This window comes from Furipterus horrens, unplaced genomic scaffold (genome assembly GCF_987537825.1).
Source record: "Furipterus horrens unplaced genomic scaffold, mFurHor1.1.pri manual_scaffold_16, whole genome shotgun sequence".
NCBI lineage: Eukaryota > Metazoa > Chordata > Mammalia > Chiroptera > Furipteridae > Furipterus > Furipterus horrens.
Genome location: NW_028327186.1, coordinates 13188921 through 13205605, shown reverse-complemented (window position 1 = coordinate 13205605; position 16685 = coordinate 13188921). Strand labels below are relative to the sequence as shown.

General features: G+C 54.1%; 2 protein-coding genes across 2 annotated transcripts; both read left to right on the top strand.

Annotated features, from left to right (window-relative positions):
* The first annotated feature begins 576 nt into the window (after positions 1-576).
* On the top strand, positions 577-6260 carry CHRNB4 (cholinergic receptor nicotinic beta 4 subunit). Its single transcript, XM_090263615.1, has 5 exons — positions 577-716; positions 2388-2432; positions 2534-2643; positions 3314-4304; positions 5525-6260. Exons 1-5 carry the CDS (start codon positions 603-605, stop codon positions 5663-5665), a joined length of 1401 nt encoding a protein of 466 aa, XP_090119741.1. The 5' UTR covers positions 577-602; the 3' UTR covers positions 5666-6260.
* Positions 6261-8726: 2466 nt separating this feature from the next.
* CHRNA3 (cholinergic receptor nicotinic alpha 3 subunit) lies at positions 8727-16282 on the top strand. Its single transcript, XM_090263845.1, has 5 exons — positions 8727-8847; positions 8957-9001; positions 10050-10159; positions 12540-13551; positions 16130-16282. The coding sequence occupies exons 1-5, from the start codon at positions 8827-8829 to the stop codon at positions 16256-16258; spliced, it is 1317 nt and encodes a 438-aa protein (XP_090119971.1). The 5' UTR covers positions 8727-8826; the 3' UTR covers positions 16259-16282.
* Positions 16283-16685: the final 403 nt, after the last annotated feature.

Sequence of the window (16685 nt, the reverse complement as noted above, 5' to 3'; positions counted from 1 at the left end):
GAGGAGTGTGTTAGGACCAGTGAGCTGGCCCTCCAGTCCTAGGCCTGCGAGCCGGCAGCCCTCCTGGCAACCCCTCCTCCTCAGCCTCCCTCATTCCCTATCCTCTCCAGCCCCCACATCGCTGTTTCTGCACACGCTCGTCTCTTTCCCCATTCCTGGGCTGTCCTGCTCAGGTGTCCTTGACCTTCCTCTGAGTGTCCCTCTTCCAAAGGTGCCCCCATCCCCTGCCCGCAACACATTCTCTCCCTGAAGAGCCCAGACAGGGTGGTGAGGGAGCACCAGGGCTGGAGGACAGACTGAGAGACTTAGAAGGTGGCAGAGACGGAACTAGCGGGCCAGTGGCAGACGCACAGGTTTGGGCCTAGAACCCTAGACTGCGAGGTGCCGCTCACTGCTGGGGGACGGGAGGAGGGAGAGTTGGGACGTGGGAGCACAGCTGAGCCCTGTCCTGGATATCGACCTGGAAGTTCCCAAGGACCCTGCGCTCCTGTCCCTTGAAGCACTAGCCTTCACGCAGTGGGTGTCACTGGAGGGAGGCCAGCAGGTTTGACCGTGTTTTCCCAGGGAGCTGTCGTTGCGTGGCCAACGCTGAGGAGAAGCTCATGGACGACCTTCTGAACAAAACCCGCTACAACAACCTGATCCGCCCGGCCACCAACTCCTCACAGCTCATCCCCATCCAGCTGCAGCTCTCCCTGGCGCAGCTCATCAGCGTGGTCGGTGCAGGGAGGGGGGCCCGCGGGCTCCCGGTGCCCTGGCCACATCTGGGGGAAGGGGTGGCCGTTCAGTGTGCTGGGCGGGGGGTCGGGAGATGTGGCTTTTCCTCTGACACTGCCCGGACTTGTGGACGAGGTCCCTGACTCTCCATCTGATCGTTCCCATGTGCATAAATCTAGGGTGAAGGGGAGTGAGGGACAGGACTGAGATACAAGGGGACTTTCTGGCTGACAGAAATGTCCTACATCTTAAAAGGAGCCTTGTTATGTGAGTAATATGTTTAAAACTGATGAAACTATACATGGAAGATCTGTGCATTTTGCGGTATGGAAATTATACCTCAAATTTAAACTACTTTTTAAAGATGAATGAGGGTTTTCCACTTTCAGTGCTGGCAGCATGGCTTGTTGCAGATTCACCTTCCCGTAAGAACAATTAGAAAAGCTGCCCCCTCTTCTGAAAACAAGTGTGTTTGCAGGTCCCGGGGAGCTCAGCCAGGACCTGAGGGACCAGGCTCCAGGAGCGGACCCCACTGCTCTCTGGTGCCTCTCCCCACCTTTGGTGACTGGGGAACAGGAACAGGGCTAAGAGCTGACACAGAGTGCTGGCTAAGAGCAGGAGGCCTAGCGACCGCTTGACGCTCCCACGGGGCTGGGGCGGCACACACTGGAGTTTGAGCTTCACGAAGGAGAAGGGGCCGGGAAAGGACCCACTCTTAAGAGTAAATCAAAAATAGAGCAGCCCTCACAAAACTAACCCTGCTTTCAACCAGCTCAGTCACCAGACCACAGGGCCTGCCCCTCCTCCAACCGCCTGCCACGAAGCCAAAGTCAGTGCTCCATGGGGACAGACACAGCCCCACACACAGTGACAACGCATCAGTCACTCACAGACCGCGTGTACGCAAGTGGCCCCCTGCGATTATAACGCAGCTGAAAAACTCCAACCACCTAGTATGTCATCGCTGTCGTTATGCCATCTCACAGCGCGGAACGGCTGCCTCAGTATTCAGTACAGTAAAGCGCTCCGCAGGCTGATGGCCCAGGAGTGACAGGCCAGACCCTACAGCCCAGGTGTGTGCCGGTGACAGTGATACTCACACAGCAATGAAATCGCCTAACGACGCAGTTCTCAGAACGTATCCCTGTTGGTAAATGCTGCCTGGCCGTAAAGTCAGATAAAAGTTTGCTAGGCACACAATAAGACTGCACAAAATAAGACCATTAACGTGGTCAATTTTCTGTTGTGTAAATTTTACCACCATTAAAAATAAATAATAAATACATAACTTTTCTAAAAGGAAGTAGCCACTAATAACAGTTCACAAAAATGACAGCGGTGGAGAATTGAAAGCCCGTCACGGGGTGGATTTACTAACAGATTGGCCAAAGCAAAAGAGAAGAGAAGGTCAATGAAAAATATCTAGACAAATGGCAGAGAAAGGATGGAGAGCAGAGAAGAGAACACGGTACAAGTCTGGGACGCAATTCACTGAGAGGATGGGGTTTGGGTGAAGAGCAGGGACTTTGTCTCAGACTCGCTGAGCCGTCCAGGGGGATGGGCAGCCCCTGGGCCCTGGCGTTAGGAGCCTTCTGCATAATAACGTGGTCACGCAGCTCTGCCTGTGACGGCTCCTCCCAGCCTAACTGACAGCCCCTCTCCCTCCCCAGAATGAGAGAGAACAGATCATGACCACCAATGTCTGGCTGAGACAGGTAAGTGTCCTGCAAGTCCCCAGCCCAGGAGGCCCTTCCTGCAGGGCTGCCTGTTGGTGGCGATGGACCTGCGAGTGACAGGGCCTTGCCTGCCTGCTCAGGAATGGACCGACAACCGCCTGGCCTGGAACAGCTCCCGCTACGAGGGCGTGAACATCCTGAGGATCCCGGCAAAGCGCATCTGGCTGCCTGACATCGTCCTTTACAACAAGTGAGTGGCGGCCGGGCAGGGGTGGCGGGGCCGGGCCTGGTCGGGTCAGGTCCGGCCTCCGGGGTCCTCCAGTCCTGAGTGCAGCCCTGGCCCCATCTGCGCTTGACCCCGACTTTCCGGCTGTGGTGTTGGAAGGGGAATCAGAGATGAGCAGAGCCAATGTCCTCAGTTACAGATGGGAAACTGGAGGCCCAGAGACGCACTCAGGCACAGCCGGGAGCAGGGCCAGCACCAGGGCTCTCTGTGCTCCGCATGTGTTAGTATCTCAGGTAGAGGAGGAAGAGACTCTCCCGGGGTGTAGTTACACAGCAGAAGCATGAAATAACTGTGAGCGTGGAGTCTAGGAACAGACACCTGAGTTCAAATCTCAGTTGTCCTGCTGACCAGTTTTCTGACCTGGAAAAAGCCACTTAACTTCTCTGAGCCTCAGTTTTCCCATGTGTACAATGGGGTAATAACGAAACCTGCCCCCCTGGACTGCTGGGCAGCCTTAGTGAGCTGGTCCGGGTGAATCCTTCCTGCAGTTGCCAGTGAGCAGGCTTCCCAGGGAGGGCACGCGGCGGGGCAGGGGCTGCCTGGTGAGAATCATCCTGCAGGATCATTGGTGAGTCCTAGCGACAGGCCCGGCCTTGTCTGGGGACTTCACGCTGCTCTCCCTGCCGCGCTCCAGTGCCGACGGGACCTACGAAGTGTCCCTGTACACCAACGCGGTGGTCCGCTCCAACGGCAGCGTCATGTGGCTGCCCCCAGCCATTTGCAAGAGCGCCTGCAAGATTGAGGTGAAGCATTTCCCCTTCGACCAGCAGAACTGCAGCCTCAAGTTCCGCTCCTGGACTTACGACCACACGGAGATCGACATGGTGCTCAAGTTGCCCACAGCCAGCATGGACGATTTCACCCCCAGCGGCGAGTGGGACATAGTGGCCCTCCCGGGGCGGAGGACAGTGAGCCCGCAGGACCCCAGCTACGTGGACGTGACGTATGACTTCATCATCAGGCGCAAGCCGCTCTTCTACACCATCAACATCATCGTCCCCTGCGTGCTCATCACCTCGCTGGCCGTCCTTGTCTTCTACCTGCCGTCCGACTGCGGCGAGAAGATGACGCTGTGCATCTCCGTGCTGCTGGCGCTCACCGTCTTCCTGCTGCTCATCTCCAAGATCGTGCCGCCCACCTCCCTGGACGTGCCGCTCATCGGCAAGTACCTCATGTTCACCATGGTGCTGGTCACCTTCTCCATCGTCACTAGCGTGTGTGTGCTCAATGTGCACCACCGCTCTCCCAGCACCCACACCATGGCGCCCTGGCTCAGGCGCTGCTTCCTCCACCAGCTGCCCACCTTCCTCTTCATGAAGCGCCCTGACAGCCACCCCTGCAGGGCCCCCCAGCCCGGCCCGTCTCGCCCCACCCAGTCGGAGGCCACCGCGGCCGCCACCTCAGCCACGGGCCCTGCCGGCTCCTCCAGCCTCTATGGGAGCTCCATGTACTTTGTGAATCCTGCCTCTGCAGCTCCCAAGTCCCCGTCTGGCTCCGACTTGGTGGGGCTCCCCAGGGACTTCCGGCTGAGGCCCTCTGGGAGGTTCCAGCAGGATGTGCGCGAGGCACTAGAAGGCGTCAGCTTCATCGCCCAGCACATGAAGAGTGACGATCAGGACCAGAGCGTAAGTTGCCAGCCCGGCCCGCCCGCTGTCCAGTGGTTGCTGCCAATGTCCCAGTTCCCACAGTTAATTCCTGTTGGACAAGGGCTTGCAAACTCTTTGTTGGAATAAGGAATCCCACGCAGAAACGAGTTCTATGACAGCTTCACACACCGGAGGGGCAGGAAGGAAGGACCGGTGCTTCTCTTTGTTTGTTCTGGGCTCCCCAGGGGCAGAGGCTAAGGTGAGGACCCGAGCAAAGGTGGTCTACGTGAGACGGGATCTCGGCACAGTGAGGGAGGCGGGACAGTGATGTGGTCAAGGACAGGAAAACAATGCGGGTGTCGATGAGCAGGACACTGTCAGCGCTCCAGTCAAGGGCCTTCTGAGGACACACGAGAAGGAGCGGCATCTGCCCCTCAGCTCCCACCCCTTGTGGTTGCACCAGCTGGCTGTGCAGCAAGCACCCCGGGTGCAGTAGAAGCCCCCACAGGGAAGAGAGAGATGCAGGCACCCTAAGTGGGAGGTGTCAGTGGGTTGGAAATGACATCTGTAGCCTTCGGGGACACAGGTGGCTAGGGCACTGAGGGCATCTGCTCCAAAGGAGCCACACAAACATTATAGCTCCCAGGAGTATAGAAACATCAGCAAAAATAGTATTGCCACCAGGGTAATAAATGGTCCGGTAGGGTGAGCCCAAGTACAGATTTTTAAGAAGAGGTCATGTTCACTTTCACAGGACAGAGCAACGAGGGCTAGAGTGTAGGTGTCTCAGCTGAGTCCTCTGAACGAGTAACCCTTGAAAGGGCAAATGTGTAACTGAACACAGAATGTGATGGTAACCGGAAGGCGTGTTCCCATACACTTCCACACCAGGCAGAACAGCGTCACAGTCTTGTGAACGTTCTCATTCCAGCACCCTATCAGGGCAGAGCCTTCTCTCGCCGCTCAGAGCCGCGCGGGGGAAAGAGGGCGTCTGTCCCTCCTTACCTTCCTGCGCCGTCTTTCCTCAAGGGAAGCCTCGGGAGTCCATTAGTTGGCGCGCAGAGGAAGGGCAGGCTGGAAACGCTCCAGAATCACACTGTGAAAAGGAAAGAAGAGAGACGGTAACAGATGGAATCTAGGTCGCAAGCTCTTCTTCTGCGTGGGGTACCAGCAAGATAGTGAGGGCCCGACTCCGGGAACAGGGGGAGCAGGGAGGACCCCAGCACCCGCCTGTGTGACCCACCTCTGTCTGCCCACAGGTCGTGGAGGACTGGAAATACGTGGCCATGGTGGTGGACCGGCTGTTCCTGTGGGTGTTCGTGGTTGTGTGCGTGCTGGGCACTGTGGGGCTCTTCCTGCCTCCCCTCTTCCAGACGCACATACCCTCTGGGGGGCCCTAGGCTGCCCTGCAAGTCCCAGGGCCCCTGGTTGTGGGGTGACAGGATGTGAGCAGCCAAGTGGGCAGTTTGCTGTTCCTTCTGGGTCACAACTGCTGAGGCCCTACGTGAATATGACGCCATCGCCTGCCAACCCATCAAACAGCCACGGAGTGGGAAGGGCGAGGACAGGGCCTGGACTGTCCTCTCTGAAGGCCTTGCAGGAGCCAAGGAAACCCAGCTGGAGGGGCTTCGGGCGGATTAGCTCTGGCCTGGCTTCCTTCCCTGTCCCAGGATGAGGGCAGGCACCACAGCAGCACCCACGATGTGACTGTCATCTTACCACACACTCCAGCTCCCTCCACTGCCCCTCGGCCACTAGGCTCACAGGCCTTCAACGCCCCCACGCACTGCAGAATCCTCCCAGCTCTGAGCACCTTCTACCCAATGCCGCCACCATGGCCAGAGAACCCCCACCTTCCTCAAGTGCCCCTCAGTTCCTGACGCTCTCATTTGCTGGTGTGTTTATGGTCTGCATCTGCCCACTAGAGGGAGACCCCCGTGAGAGCAGGGACCTGGTCCTCCCTGTTCGCTGCAGTATCCTCAGGGCCCGAGACAGCTTGGCACAATAAATGTTTGTTGAGTGAATAAGTCGCTCCTGCTGCTCCTTCAAGCCGTCCCTGGTTCCCCACATGGGAGCGATGGCCCTGTCCGCCTCACGCTCACGGCCCAGGTCCCCTTCTGCTTCACTTCGTCGCTGCTCCAGGCGGGTCTCCCTCCCAGCTGCTCTGACGGGCCCCACCACATCTTTTGTCCAGTGCCTGACGCATAAGACGCACTCAAAATATTTGTAGAATGAAGGACAAATTTTTAAAAATTCTATTTTTTAAATGACACAGTTTTATAAAAAAATTCTCCTCCTGGCCAGGACAATACACCTGAACACGATAGGCTCCGGGAATCAGAACATACGAGACCCACACCCAGATAACCCCCCTGGGCTGCTCCTCAGGGCCCTGGATCCTCCGCGCCTCGCCCCTGGCAACCGCTCATCCTTCTCTACCGCTGTAACTCAGTCCGCTCAAGGGAGCCATCGGAAGGCCTGGCCGGGTGTCGGCTGGTCACAGCGTGGGCCCCATACACCCCGGTCAGAGCACATACAAGAAGCAACCAGTGGTGCATAAATAAGCGAGTCAACAAATCGGTGTCTGTCTCTCCCTCCCTTTCTTTCTCTAAAAATCAATTTAAACACAAAAACCAAACATTTCCTCAGCTAGCCGCGACAATACCAGCTCCTCACAGACACTCTCAGCTGATCCCACCTCCTCCTCCCGCACTCTCAACAAGCAAACGCCGTGAACGCTCCTAAAATATTTAACAATTACTTCCTCGCACGGAAACCAGGAGGCCTCGTTCTGAGGTGTTAGAGGCTCTCAGGTGGACCAGCCACCAGATGCGGGGACACACGCGGGACGCGCCACAGCAGACTCAGACGTGGCGCTGCCCTCGGCCGCCCGCAGCCCTGCTCAGGACTGGCGGGGTGGAGCCGCCACCCCCACCTCCACGCCTGTCCCCCACCCCCTCCAGGCAGCCCGCCTCTGATTGGCCGGCGCGGACACATTCCGACACCAGACCCAGCGCAGTTCCCCACCCAGAGCCGCCGGGACTCCTGAGCGCACGGCTGTCGGTGGGAGGCCGGGAGGAACCCCAGCCCCGCGGTCCCCGCCCTGTTTGGCGCCCAGTGGCTGCTGCGTGGGGAGCCCACTGGCCGAGTCTGCCTCCGTGCCACCCCGTGCATCCGCTCCGATCGCTGGGGGTCTCCGGAACGCTGGCCCAACAGCCATGGGAGCGCACTCGCACCGGGCGCACCCACTTCTGAGGCTGCTGCTGCTGCTGCTGCTGGGTCTGCTGCCAGGTACGTGCGCCGGCTGAGGCCGAGGGACGGTGCCCCGAGAGGGATCCCGCGTGCGCCCTCCCTCCTGCCTGCTGGCCGGAGGCAGGTCGGGTGGGGCACCCGTTTCCTGAGGCCCCTGCTCAGAGCTGGGGCATCGGCTCCGCGGTCTGCTTCCACATGGGGAAACTGATGTCCGAGAGGTAAAGACCCGAAGGCCCCCTGGGAAAAGAGGGCAATAGGTTCCCGGTTCCCCCGGGGCCAAGCTTGCGCGCCAGCCTCCCCTCCTGGCGTCTCTCCGGCGCTGCAGTGCGCGCGCCCCCCGCCTCGCCGGGTTAGGGAGAAGGGGCCCCGCCCCGTCGTCAGAAGCCCCTGGCCTGGGAGGGCTGGCTGTACCCTGGGGTGAGGGCTTGGCAGGGTTGCAGGGGACCTGATGGGAGAACGCGATGTGGCTGTGCGCTTTGATCCTCCTTTCTACCACCTTGGTGCTGAGGCCCTCACTCCCCTGCGCTCCTGCCGGTGGCCCCTTCTTTACTGAGGGCCGGGCGGGGGGGGGGGGGGTGGTAGGGAGCAGGCACGATCCGTTTCAAGACCTGGAGAAGCTGGGACTTCAGCAGGGACTCCCAGGATGGCAAGCGGGAAGCAGCAGGGAGCTGACTGGTGTAGTCTCCTACTGGGAGGCTGGGAGGCAAAATCCCTGTCCCGGGTGTGGCCCTGGGTGGCCCTGCCCCCGGCGTGGCCTGGTCATCTCCATCATGGAAACAGTGAACCGCTGAACCTTTGTAGACTCCACACCGGCCCATTGTAACAATGAAGACGGGAGAGTTCCTGAGCTTTGCGCATATGCTGGCACTGAGCTAGCCCCTCACGCATAACAACCCTGTCACGTGGGTACATTTATAGTCTTTGCTTTTACAGAAAAAGAAACCGAGGTTCAGAGAGGTTAAGCTCACACAGCTTGCACCAGATCTACCCAAATTCAGAAGCCAGGCCTGTACCCACTGTGCTTCTCCCTGACGGAATCCCTCTCCCTCCTGCGCCCGAGTTTCCCAATCTGTCACTCGAAGGAGCGAAACCCATCGAAAAGTCTAGAGTTCCACAGAGCACCCCCGGTGGGTGGGGAGGGCTGGCGTCCCTGGTGAGGGGATAAGGGTCTAACTGGGCTGCCTCCCCAGAGGCCAGCAGCTCCGAAGCCGAGCAGCGCCTGTTTGAGCGGCTGTTTGAAGATTACAATGAGATCATCCGGCCTGTGGCCAACGTGTCTGATGCCGTCATCATCCAGTTCGAGGTGTCCATGTCCCAGCTGGTGAAGGTGGTGAGTGCTGGGGTCGTCAGCTGCGGCCGGGGCGACGGGGCTTCTGGGACAGGCTTTCCCAGAGCCTGCATTTAGTTCTTCACGCGCCTGCTTCAATCTGCCTTCCCAGGATGAAGTCAACCAGATCATGGAGACCAACCTGTGGCTCAAGCAAGTAGGTGACAGAGCTGGAGCACTGCTGCCCCTGGCGGTGACGCCTCTCTCTGCACGCGGAACCAAGAAAGGGCCCGAAGCCCAGGCTGGGGTCCACTGACTGGCGGGTCTGCCTCTTCTTGGGCTTGGATCCCAAGGTGCCCCCAGGAAGGACTGCAGGGCCCCGCTTGGAGGGAGGAGCTTCTCCAGCCACACAATAAAAAAGGACAGGCCTGGGCCTGCAGTCCTGGGCCCCAGCTCTAGGGTGGGGCGTGCAATGACCTCCTTCCCTTTCTCTTGTCAAAAACCGATCCTTAAGTCGGAATCAGATGCTGTAGTCATTGCTGGGAGGGTGGGGGCAGGGGACCTGGGTATCCCTGTCCAGATTGAGGCCAAAGATTTCATCTTCCGCATGTCCTCCCCAGGGAGGCTCTCCAAGACCTGGACAAATAAGTCACTTGCCTGCTGGTGACACTTCCACCAGCCCAGCCAACCGTGCGCTCAACTCATGAGCCTTCCTCCCAGAAGCTGGAGAGCCAGGTGGGCACAGTGCTCGCGTGGTGCCCTCAGGCTGCAGCCTCACCTCTCCCCTTGGGGGCTCAGGACCCAGATCTCCCAGCCTCTGCACCTCAACACTTCTTGGGCCCTGATGGGATCATGGCTCCTTTCCCAAACCCTTCAGCGGTCAACCCTGGTCCACCTGGAGGTGGAAGAGGGTTCTGTGATTAGCATCCTGTTTGCGGGCTTGGTGGGAAACGTGTCTGAGAAAACTCCGGGCGAGCCATTTCAGGGGATGAGGACAGCACGAGCCTAAGGCATGGACCTGGAACTACATGTGGCCAGAGTGGTCCTTGTGGGATTGACGTGGGGGCTGCCTTGCCCACAGTCATGTGGCAGCAGCCCCGGGAGAGCCAGGCCGCGGCTCCCTGACTCTCACCCATGAGACATCAGCCCCTGTGGTCTGCAGCGTGGAGCTGGCTCCCTGACACAGGGCAGGGGTGGGAATTCACCAAGAGGGCGGTGTCAGAACAGAACCACACCGGTCTTTTTGCCGCCTCCCCCTCCCCCAGATCTGGAATGACTACAAGCTGAAGTGGAACCCCTCTGACTATGACGGAGCGGAGCTCCTGCGTGTCCCCGCACAGAAGATCTGGAAGCCGGACATAGTGCTCTACAACAAGTAAGGGCGGCAGCTCCCCCCGGCCTTCTCCCCCAGGGCTGCACTCCGCTTCCTGCCGCAGGCTGTTACCGAGTACCGACTGCTCACCAGCGGCCGGGGACGCCGTGGCTCGGAACAGACAGGGAAGACAGGCCCGAGCTCTGACACCCGCACGTGCACTGCAGACCAGAGCGGGGCAACGGCGGCAAGGAAGGGAAATACACAGGGGTGGGGGCAGGACTCTTCCCCATGCCTCTTCCTGCAGCTGACCTTCCCTGTAAGTCTGGCCCCGCGAGGGCAACCTCAGGGAGGCTGTGCCCTCCTGCTTACCTGGCGAGTCAGTCCTGCCCCGCCTCACCCTCTCCACGCGCCTCCCACCCGCATCCGGAAGCCTCCAAGGTTCCTCCTCCTCCATTGGAACCTGCACGTCATGGTACCTGACACTTCCCACACTTAAGCTCTGTTATTCGGCAACATACGTTTTCACTGATATTTTACAGTATGTGCTAGTTTGTTCCTGGGTATTGAAAAACATCATTTTTTCGACTGTGCTCTATCTGTCGTTACAAAGTTTTAACCATTAAGCATTTTTCAGCACAACACTTCACATCGATTTAGTATAATCTGATTTTAATGAAGAAAAGCATTCCGCGTTTAGGTTTTTATGCTATATTAGTACACATGAACACATTTTACAGTTAGTATTAGGAATGCAGAAGCTGTGTGCCTGGCTGAATCCCCCTTTCTGGTCACTGGCTAAAAGAAAGGGGGATCTCTAACCATTCCTGAGATGGTCTGTGTTTTATTTACTGTTTTCCCAAGAAAAAAAAAGCATTCATAAATATGATTCTTTCATGCAATTTGTATTTGTAACTTGGTCCCTAGAGAGCTGGTTTGCAGAGTGTGAGCTGTCCCATCCAAAGGCTCTTAGGGAGCCGGGAAGGATGTTCAAAAGTTTTGCTCACCTAGAGTTAAGAAAATGGGCAAAAGTTTTAATCTCATGATGTAGTACAACTGTTTTCTCCCTGGAACCCTTGGGTGGACAGCGAACTGCAGGATGTGTGCTTGTAGCAGGACTGAGACACGGTGAAGTGCTTCAGACTGGATTTGGGAGAAGCAGGTGTCATAGGAATTTCCTTAGAATCTGGGGCTGAAAACAATACTGAGAGAAAATCACCCAACTCCTCTCTCGTGGTCAGAACTTCAGTTTTTCGGGGTTGGTCCTATTTGAGGGTTTCTCTTCATTTCAACACTAGAAACACCTTTGACCTTCTCATGCCCAAGTTTCTCCTATAAGCTTTGGTTTTCTAAAATTCACTAAGAGAATCCTCAGAAAGTGCTCACAATTTGCCCTAAGTCCCCACAAGTTCATAACTCATTGCAGCCTTTTTAGATAATACTTTTAGGTGACTTACCTGGATATAAAATCCTCGGCTCATTTTTTCCTTCCATGAAAATTTTAAACATGCTGACTCGTGTCCTGGTACAGAGTGTTGCTGTCAAAATCGAATGCCAGTCTAATTTTCTTGTTCTTGTAAAATCAGGTGACTTTTGGGAGAGAAAGGGGACACTATTAGTAAGTGTCCTGGGACCCCAGATTTAAATCACGGCTATCCTAGACAAACTGGGATGCATAGTCAGCTTACTTATAAGTGGGTTGTTCTTTTTGGTTGCATAACCAAGAGATACTTTTTCTTTGTCTTTAAAGTCTAGTCTTTTTACTCTACCATGTACTTAAGAAGCCTTCTTTTATTCCAAAGGAATAAGGAACATGGGGAGACAGCGGGGAACGGAGGAGAGACAGAAGGTGTGAAGGAGCTGTTATCCTGGGTTTGAGAGACGGAATCAGGATACATGATTGTTTTAAAACAGTGCTGGGAGAAACAGGGAGTGTGGAGAATGGCAGAGATGGGGTCTGGTAATAAACCTGTCTGACAGGGTTCAGTTCAATGGGGTTCCCACAGTGGTTTCATGTGTATGTACATTGGACACCCAGCGGAGACTGAATGAGGTTCAAACCACAGGAACAAAGGGTGGCATAAATATCCCCAATGGTCCCCTGCTTCCAGGATGACAACTTTCATCCTGTTTCTTTACTTCAAGGGAAAGTTTTCTGGCATTTGCGGTGTCTCCGCAGAAAATGTCAGGTCAGGTGTGGTATGTAGTGGGTTGAACCAGTGACCTCCCCAGGTGGTAAGTGTGTCGGATTGTGTGTTTGTTGGGGGGTTCTGGGCCTCAGTGTCCCCATTGGTACGTGGAGGAAAACAGTGACCTCCCACCGCACCCGGAGCTTTCACGGTCACAGCGTACGAATCGCTGCTCAGCGTTTACCTGCCGGTGAGTGAGAGCTGGGATGGACACCACGCTGTGGTGACCCTGTGCCTCCTCATTGTCTCTGCAGCGCGGTTGGGGATTTCCAGGTGGACGACAAGACCAAAGCTCTGCTCAAGTACACGGGGGAAGTGACTTGGATCCCTCCAGCCATCTTTAAGAGCTCGTGCAAAATCGACGTGACCTACTTCCCGTTTGATTACCAGAACTGCACCATGAAGTTCGGCTCCTGGTCCTACGACAAGGCAAAAATCGACCTGGTCCTCATCGGCTCCTCCATGAACCTCAAGGACTACTGGGAGAGCGGCGAGTGGGCCATCATCCAAGCCCCAGGCTACAAGCACGACATCAAGTACAACTGCTGTGAGGAGATCTACCAGGACATCACGTACTCGCTGTATATCCGGCGCCTGCCGCTGTTCTACACCGTCAACCTCATCATCCCGTGCCTGCTCATCTCCTGCCTCACTGTGCTCGTCTTCTACCTGCCGTCCGACTGCGGCGAGAAGGTCACGCTCTGCATCTCGGTCCTCCTCTCCCTGACCGTCTTCCTCCTGGTCATCACCGAGACCATCCCCTCCACCTCACTGGTCATCCCCCTGATTGGCGAGTACCTTCTGTTCACCATGATCTTTGTCACCTTGTCCATCGTTATCACCGTCTTTGTCCTCAACGTGCACTTCAGAACCCCCACCACACACACGATGCCCGCGTGGGTGAAGACCGTATTCTTGAACTTGCTCCCCAGGGTCATGTTTATGACCAGGCCGACAGGCAGCGAGGGCAGCACCCCAAGGCCAGGGCCCGTCTCCAGTGCTGAGCTCTCCAGCCTGAACTGCTTCAGCCACGTGGGGTCCCAAGGCTGCAAGGAAGGCCACCCCTGCCAGGACGGGCTGTGCAGATACTGCCACCACCGCAGGATGAAGCTCTCAAACTTCACTGCCAACCTCACGAGAAGCTCCAGCACCGAATCTGTCAACGCTGTGTTCTCCCTTTCAGTTCTGTCACCGGAGATCAAAGAAGCCATCCAAAGTGTCAAGTACATCGCTGAAAATATGAAGGCACAAAATGAAGCCAAAGAGGTAGGTGTTACATCGGTTGTTCGTTCGCGCCACAAGGCCAGGGCGTAGCGCAGGGTTAGGAGATTAGACTCTGGCATCAGTGGCCTGTGGGCAGACCAGCTCCTCCGTGACCAGTCCCATGTCACATCCCCTCTCTGAGCCTGTCTCCTCACCTGTAAGATGGGGTGACAAAGCGCGCATGTGGGTGGTGCCCTGAATTAGCCGCTGGGCTGCCAGCACCCTGGGCCGGGAGAGTCGATCAGGGGATAGGCATTAGTACTGATCAGCTCAGCTTACTTTTAATTTTACTTTCTGGTTGTGTGCGTTTTTCCCACGTAGGTGTAATTTATAGGAAGTGCCCGCCTCTTAAGAGCACAGCTCAGTGAATGTTTGCATTATGTGTGCAGGCACGTAACCATGATCCAAGTGAAGATACAATACAACTGCCGTCTATTATTCTACAGTTGTGGGACGTTTGGTTATTTCTAGTTTGGGGCTAATTTGAATGAAGTTGCTCCAAATATTTTTGTACATGTCCTTTGGTGAACATACACACCCACTTCTCTTAAATAAATACCTGCTAGATCATTGGAGAGCTAATTTTCAACTTCAGTGGATACTGTAAGATTTCCAAAGTATTTGAACCAATTGGCACTCCTTCCTCCCCTCACCACCCCTGGGCTGAGAGAGGGCAGGGAGGAAAGAGCCAACTCCAGGCTCTTCCCAGGCCTCCCCTCCCCAGACCTGGCTCACACTCACTGGATGGCCGCACCTTCCAAGATTCAGACGGTCCTCTGGGACATCTCCAGAGCTGGGCTGGGAGAGGGAGCCAAGAGCTTGCATTAGTTTGCCTTTTTGCCTAAACTCATATACCTGTTATTCACTGTTAGTTCCAAAGTTGCCAGAGAATAGCCACTATCATTGTACCTTAAAGATTTAGAGAGTTAAATGCAACACTAATTTTACCCAGCTCTTTCTGCAGTACTGTTTGTATTCATGTGTAAGACCCAAGTCCCATGTCTCTTTACCAGGCTAAACCCTGTGAATTGCTGTCAGAGGGAGATTTATATTTGGATAACAGGCATTGTTAAATCAGCATTAACATAAACAGGTATTATTCCTTAACAAACCTGCATCAGGCACGTCAGTTCATTTAATCCTCATAACATCCCTATGTGGTGGGTACTGTTTTCATCCCCATTTTACTGATGAGGAAACTGAGGCCAAGAAAGGTCACATAAATCACCCAGACTCTCATGACTAGAAAGGAGCAGAGCTGGGATTCTAATCAAAGTCTGCCTCCAAGCCTCTGCTTCCCCTCCCCATCTCCCAGTCCTGAGGAGGTTACCCAGCAGAGACTGAGAGGGAATCGCAGGGCCCACTGTGTATTGGAAGCACTAACAAATCAAAATCTTAGGAGTACCTTGTGACAAATACAGCATAATTCCAATTTTTCTTGTGACTCCTAGTGTCATCAAGGGGACACATTTACTCCAGCTCATCATGGTGAAGTCCATCCTGTCTCCCAGCCCCATTTCAGTCACTTAATTAAATTACTGCATCCGTGGTGCCTCTTTGTTAGGCAATTATTTCTTCCAAATCAGTTGATTCATGGTTCTCTCTTCTCAATTCAATTATGGTTTCATTGCTTTCTGAGTTGCCTAGGAGTATAATGAACATACAGTTGCCCTTCTTATTTCCAGCCTTGATTGAAGCCTTATTGTACACAATGAGTCCTGCTCTTTCTTCCATCTTTTACTTTATCATCAGCAATTAGTTCTGATTTTCAGTCTGCTCTGTAACAATACAGGATCTCATACTTTGGACTTATAACTGAAGATGATATTTTAATATTTGGTTATTTGGGCATTGCCAGGGGTGGGAGGCAGAGGGCGAGGAAGAATAATGATGGACTTGCCCTGATATGCTGATCTCAGTTTTGAATGTTGAAATTATATCTAAAACTGGGTAAGAAGTAGTACTTTGAAACAAAGGTAAGTGATGTTGGATTATATACGCTATTCTAACAAAGACCTAGAATCCTCCACAGACATAGAAGGCAACTAACTGGCTTTACTAACTATAAATTGGAATTTAACTTAGAAAAAATAGGTAACATACACATTAAGAAATCTCTAGTTTATAAGTAGGTTGCACGTCAGGTCCCCAGTTGGGGGCACGAGTGAGAAGCAACCACACAGTGATGTCTCTCTCCCTCTCTTTATTTCCTCTCTCTCTCTAAAAATAAATAAACAAACAAACAAACAAATAAAAAAAAGAAATTTCTGATTTAAAGCAACATGAGAGGGGGAGAATAAGGGAACTAAATGATAATGGGGAAAAATACAATAAAGATTAAATAAAAAAATAAATAAAGCCACACGACAGATGTTTTATACTATTTCTCTAGTGCCTAAAGAGAAACTTGGGAATGGTACATTTCCTCAGACTACCTCAATGGGAACAAAGGTTCCTTGTACTTCAGCAGAAACAGCTGCAATGTATTTACTAAATGTTCAGGAGTGAAAACATATTTATGCTACTTTGTCCATCATGCTTTGTTTTTTCCTCTTTTGTGATTTTTGTTCTCTTTTTTCAGATTCAAGATGACTGGAAGTATGTAGCCATGGTGATCGATCGTATTTTCCTGTGGGTATTCATCCTGGTCTGCATTTTAGGGACGGCTGGGTTATTTCTGCAGCCTTTGATGGCGGGGGATGACACTTGAGCACTGATCTGTGCATCTGCCTGGGGCACACTGGGTGGAAGCTTTTTTTTTTTTAATTATGATAAAACACACTTAACATAAAATTTACCATCTTAAGCATTTTTATAGTCACAGTTCAGTGATATTAAGTACATTTTCATTGCTGTGCAACATCATCGGTAAGCATCCCCACAACTCTTTGCCTCTTGTAAGACTGAAACTATACCCCAATCAAACAATAACTCTCTAATTCCCCCTCTCCCGAGCCTCTGGCAACCACCATTCTACTTTCTGTCTCTGAGTTGGACTACTCTAATAGGCACCTCACATGAGTGGAATCATACAGCATTTGTCTTTTCGTGTCTGGCTTGTTTCACTTACTATAATATCCTCAAGGTTCATCCGTGTAGCAGTATAACACAGAATTTCCTTCCTTTGTAAGGCTGAG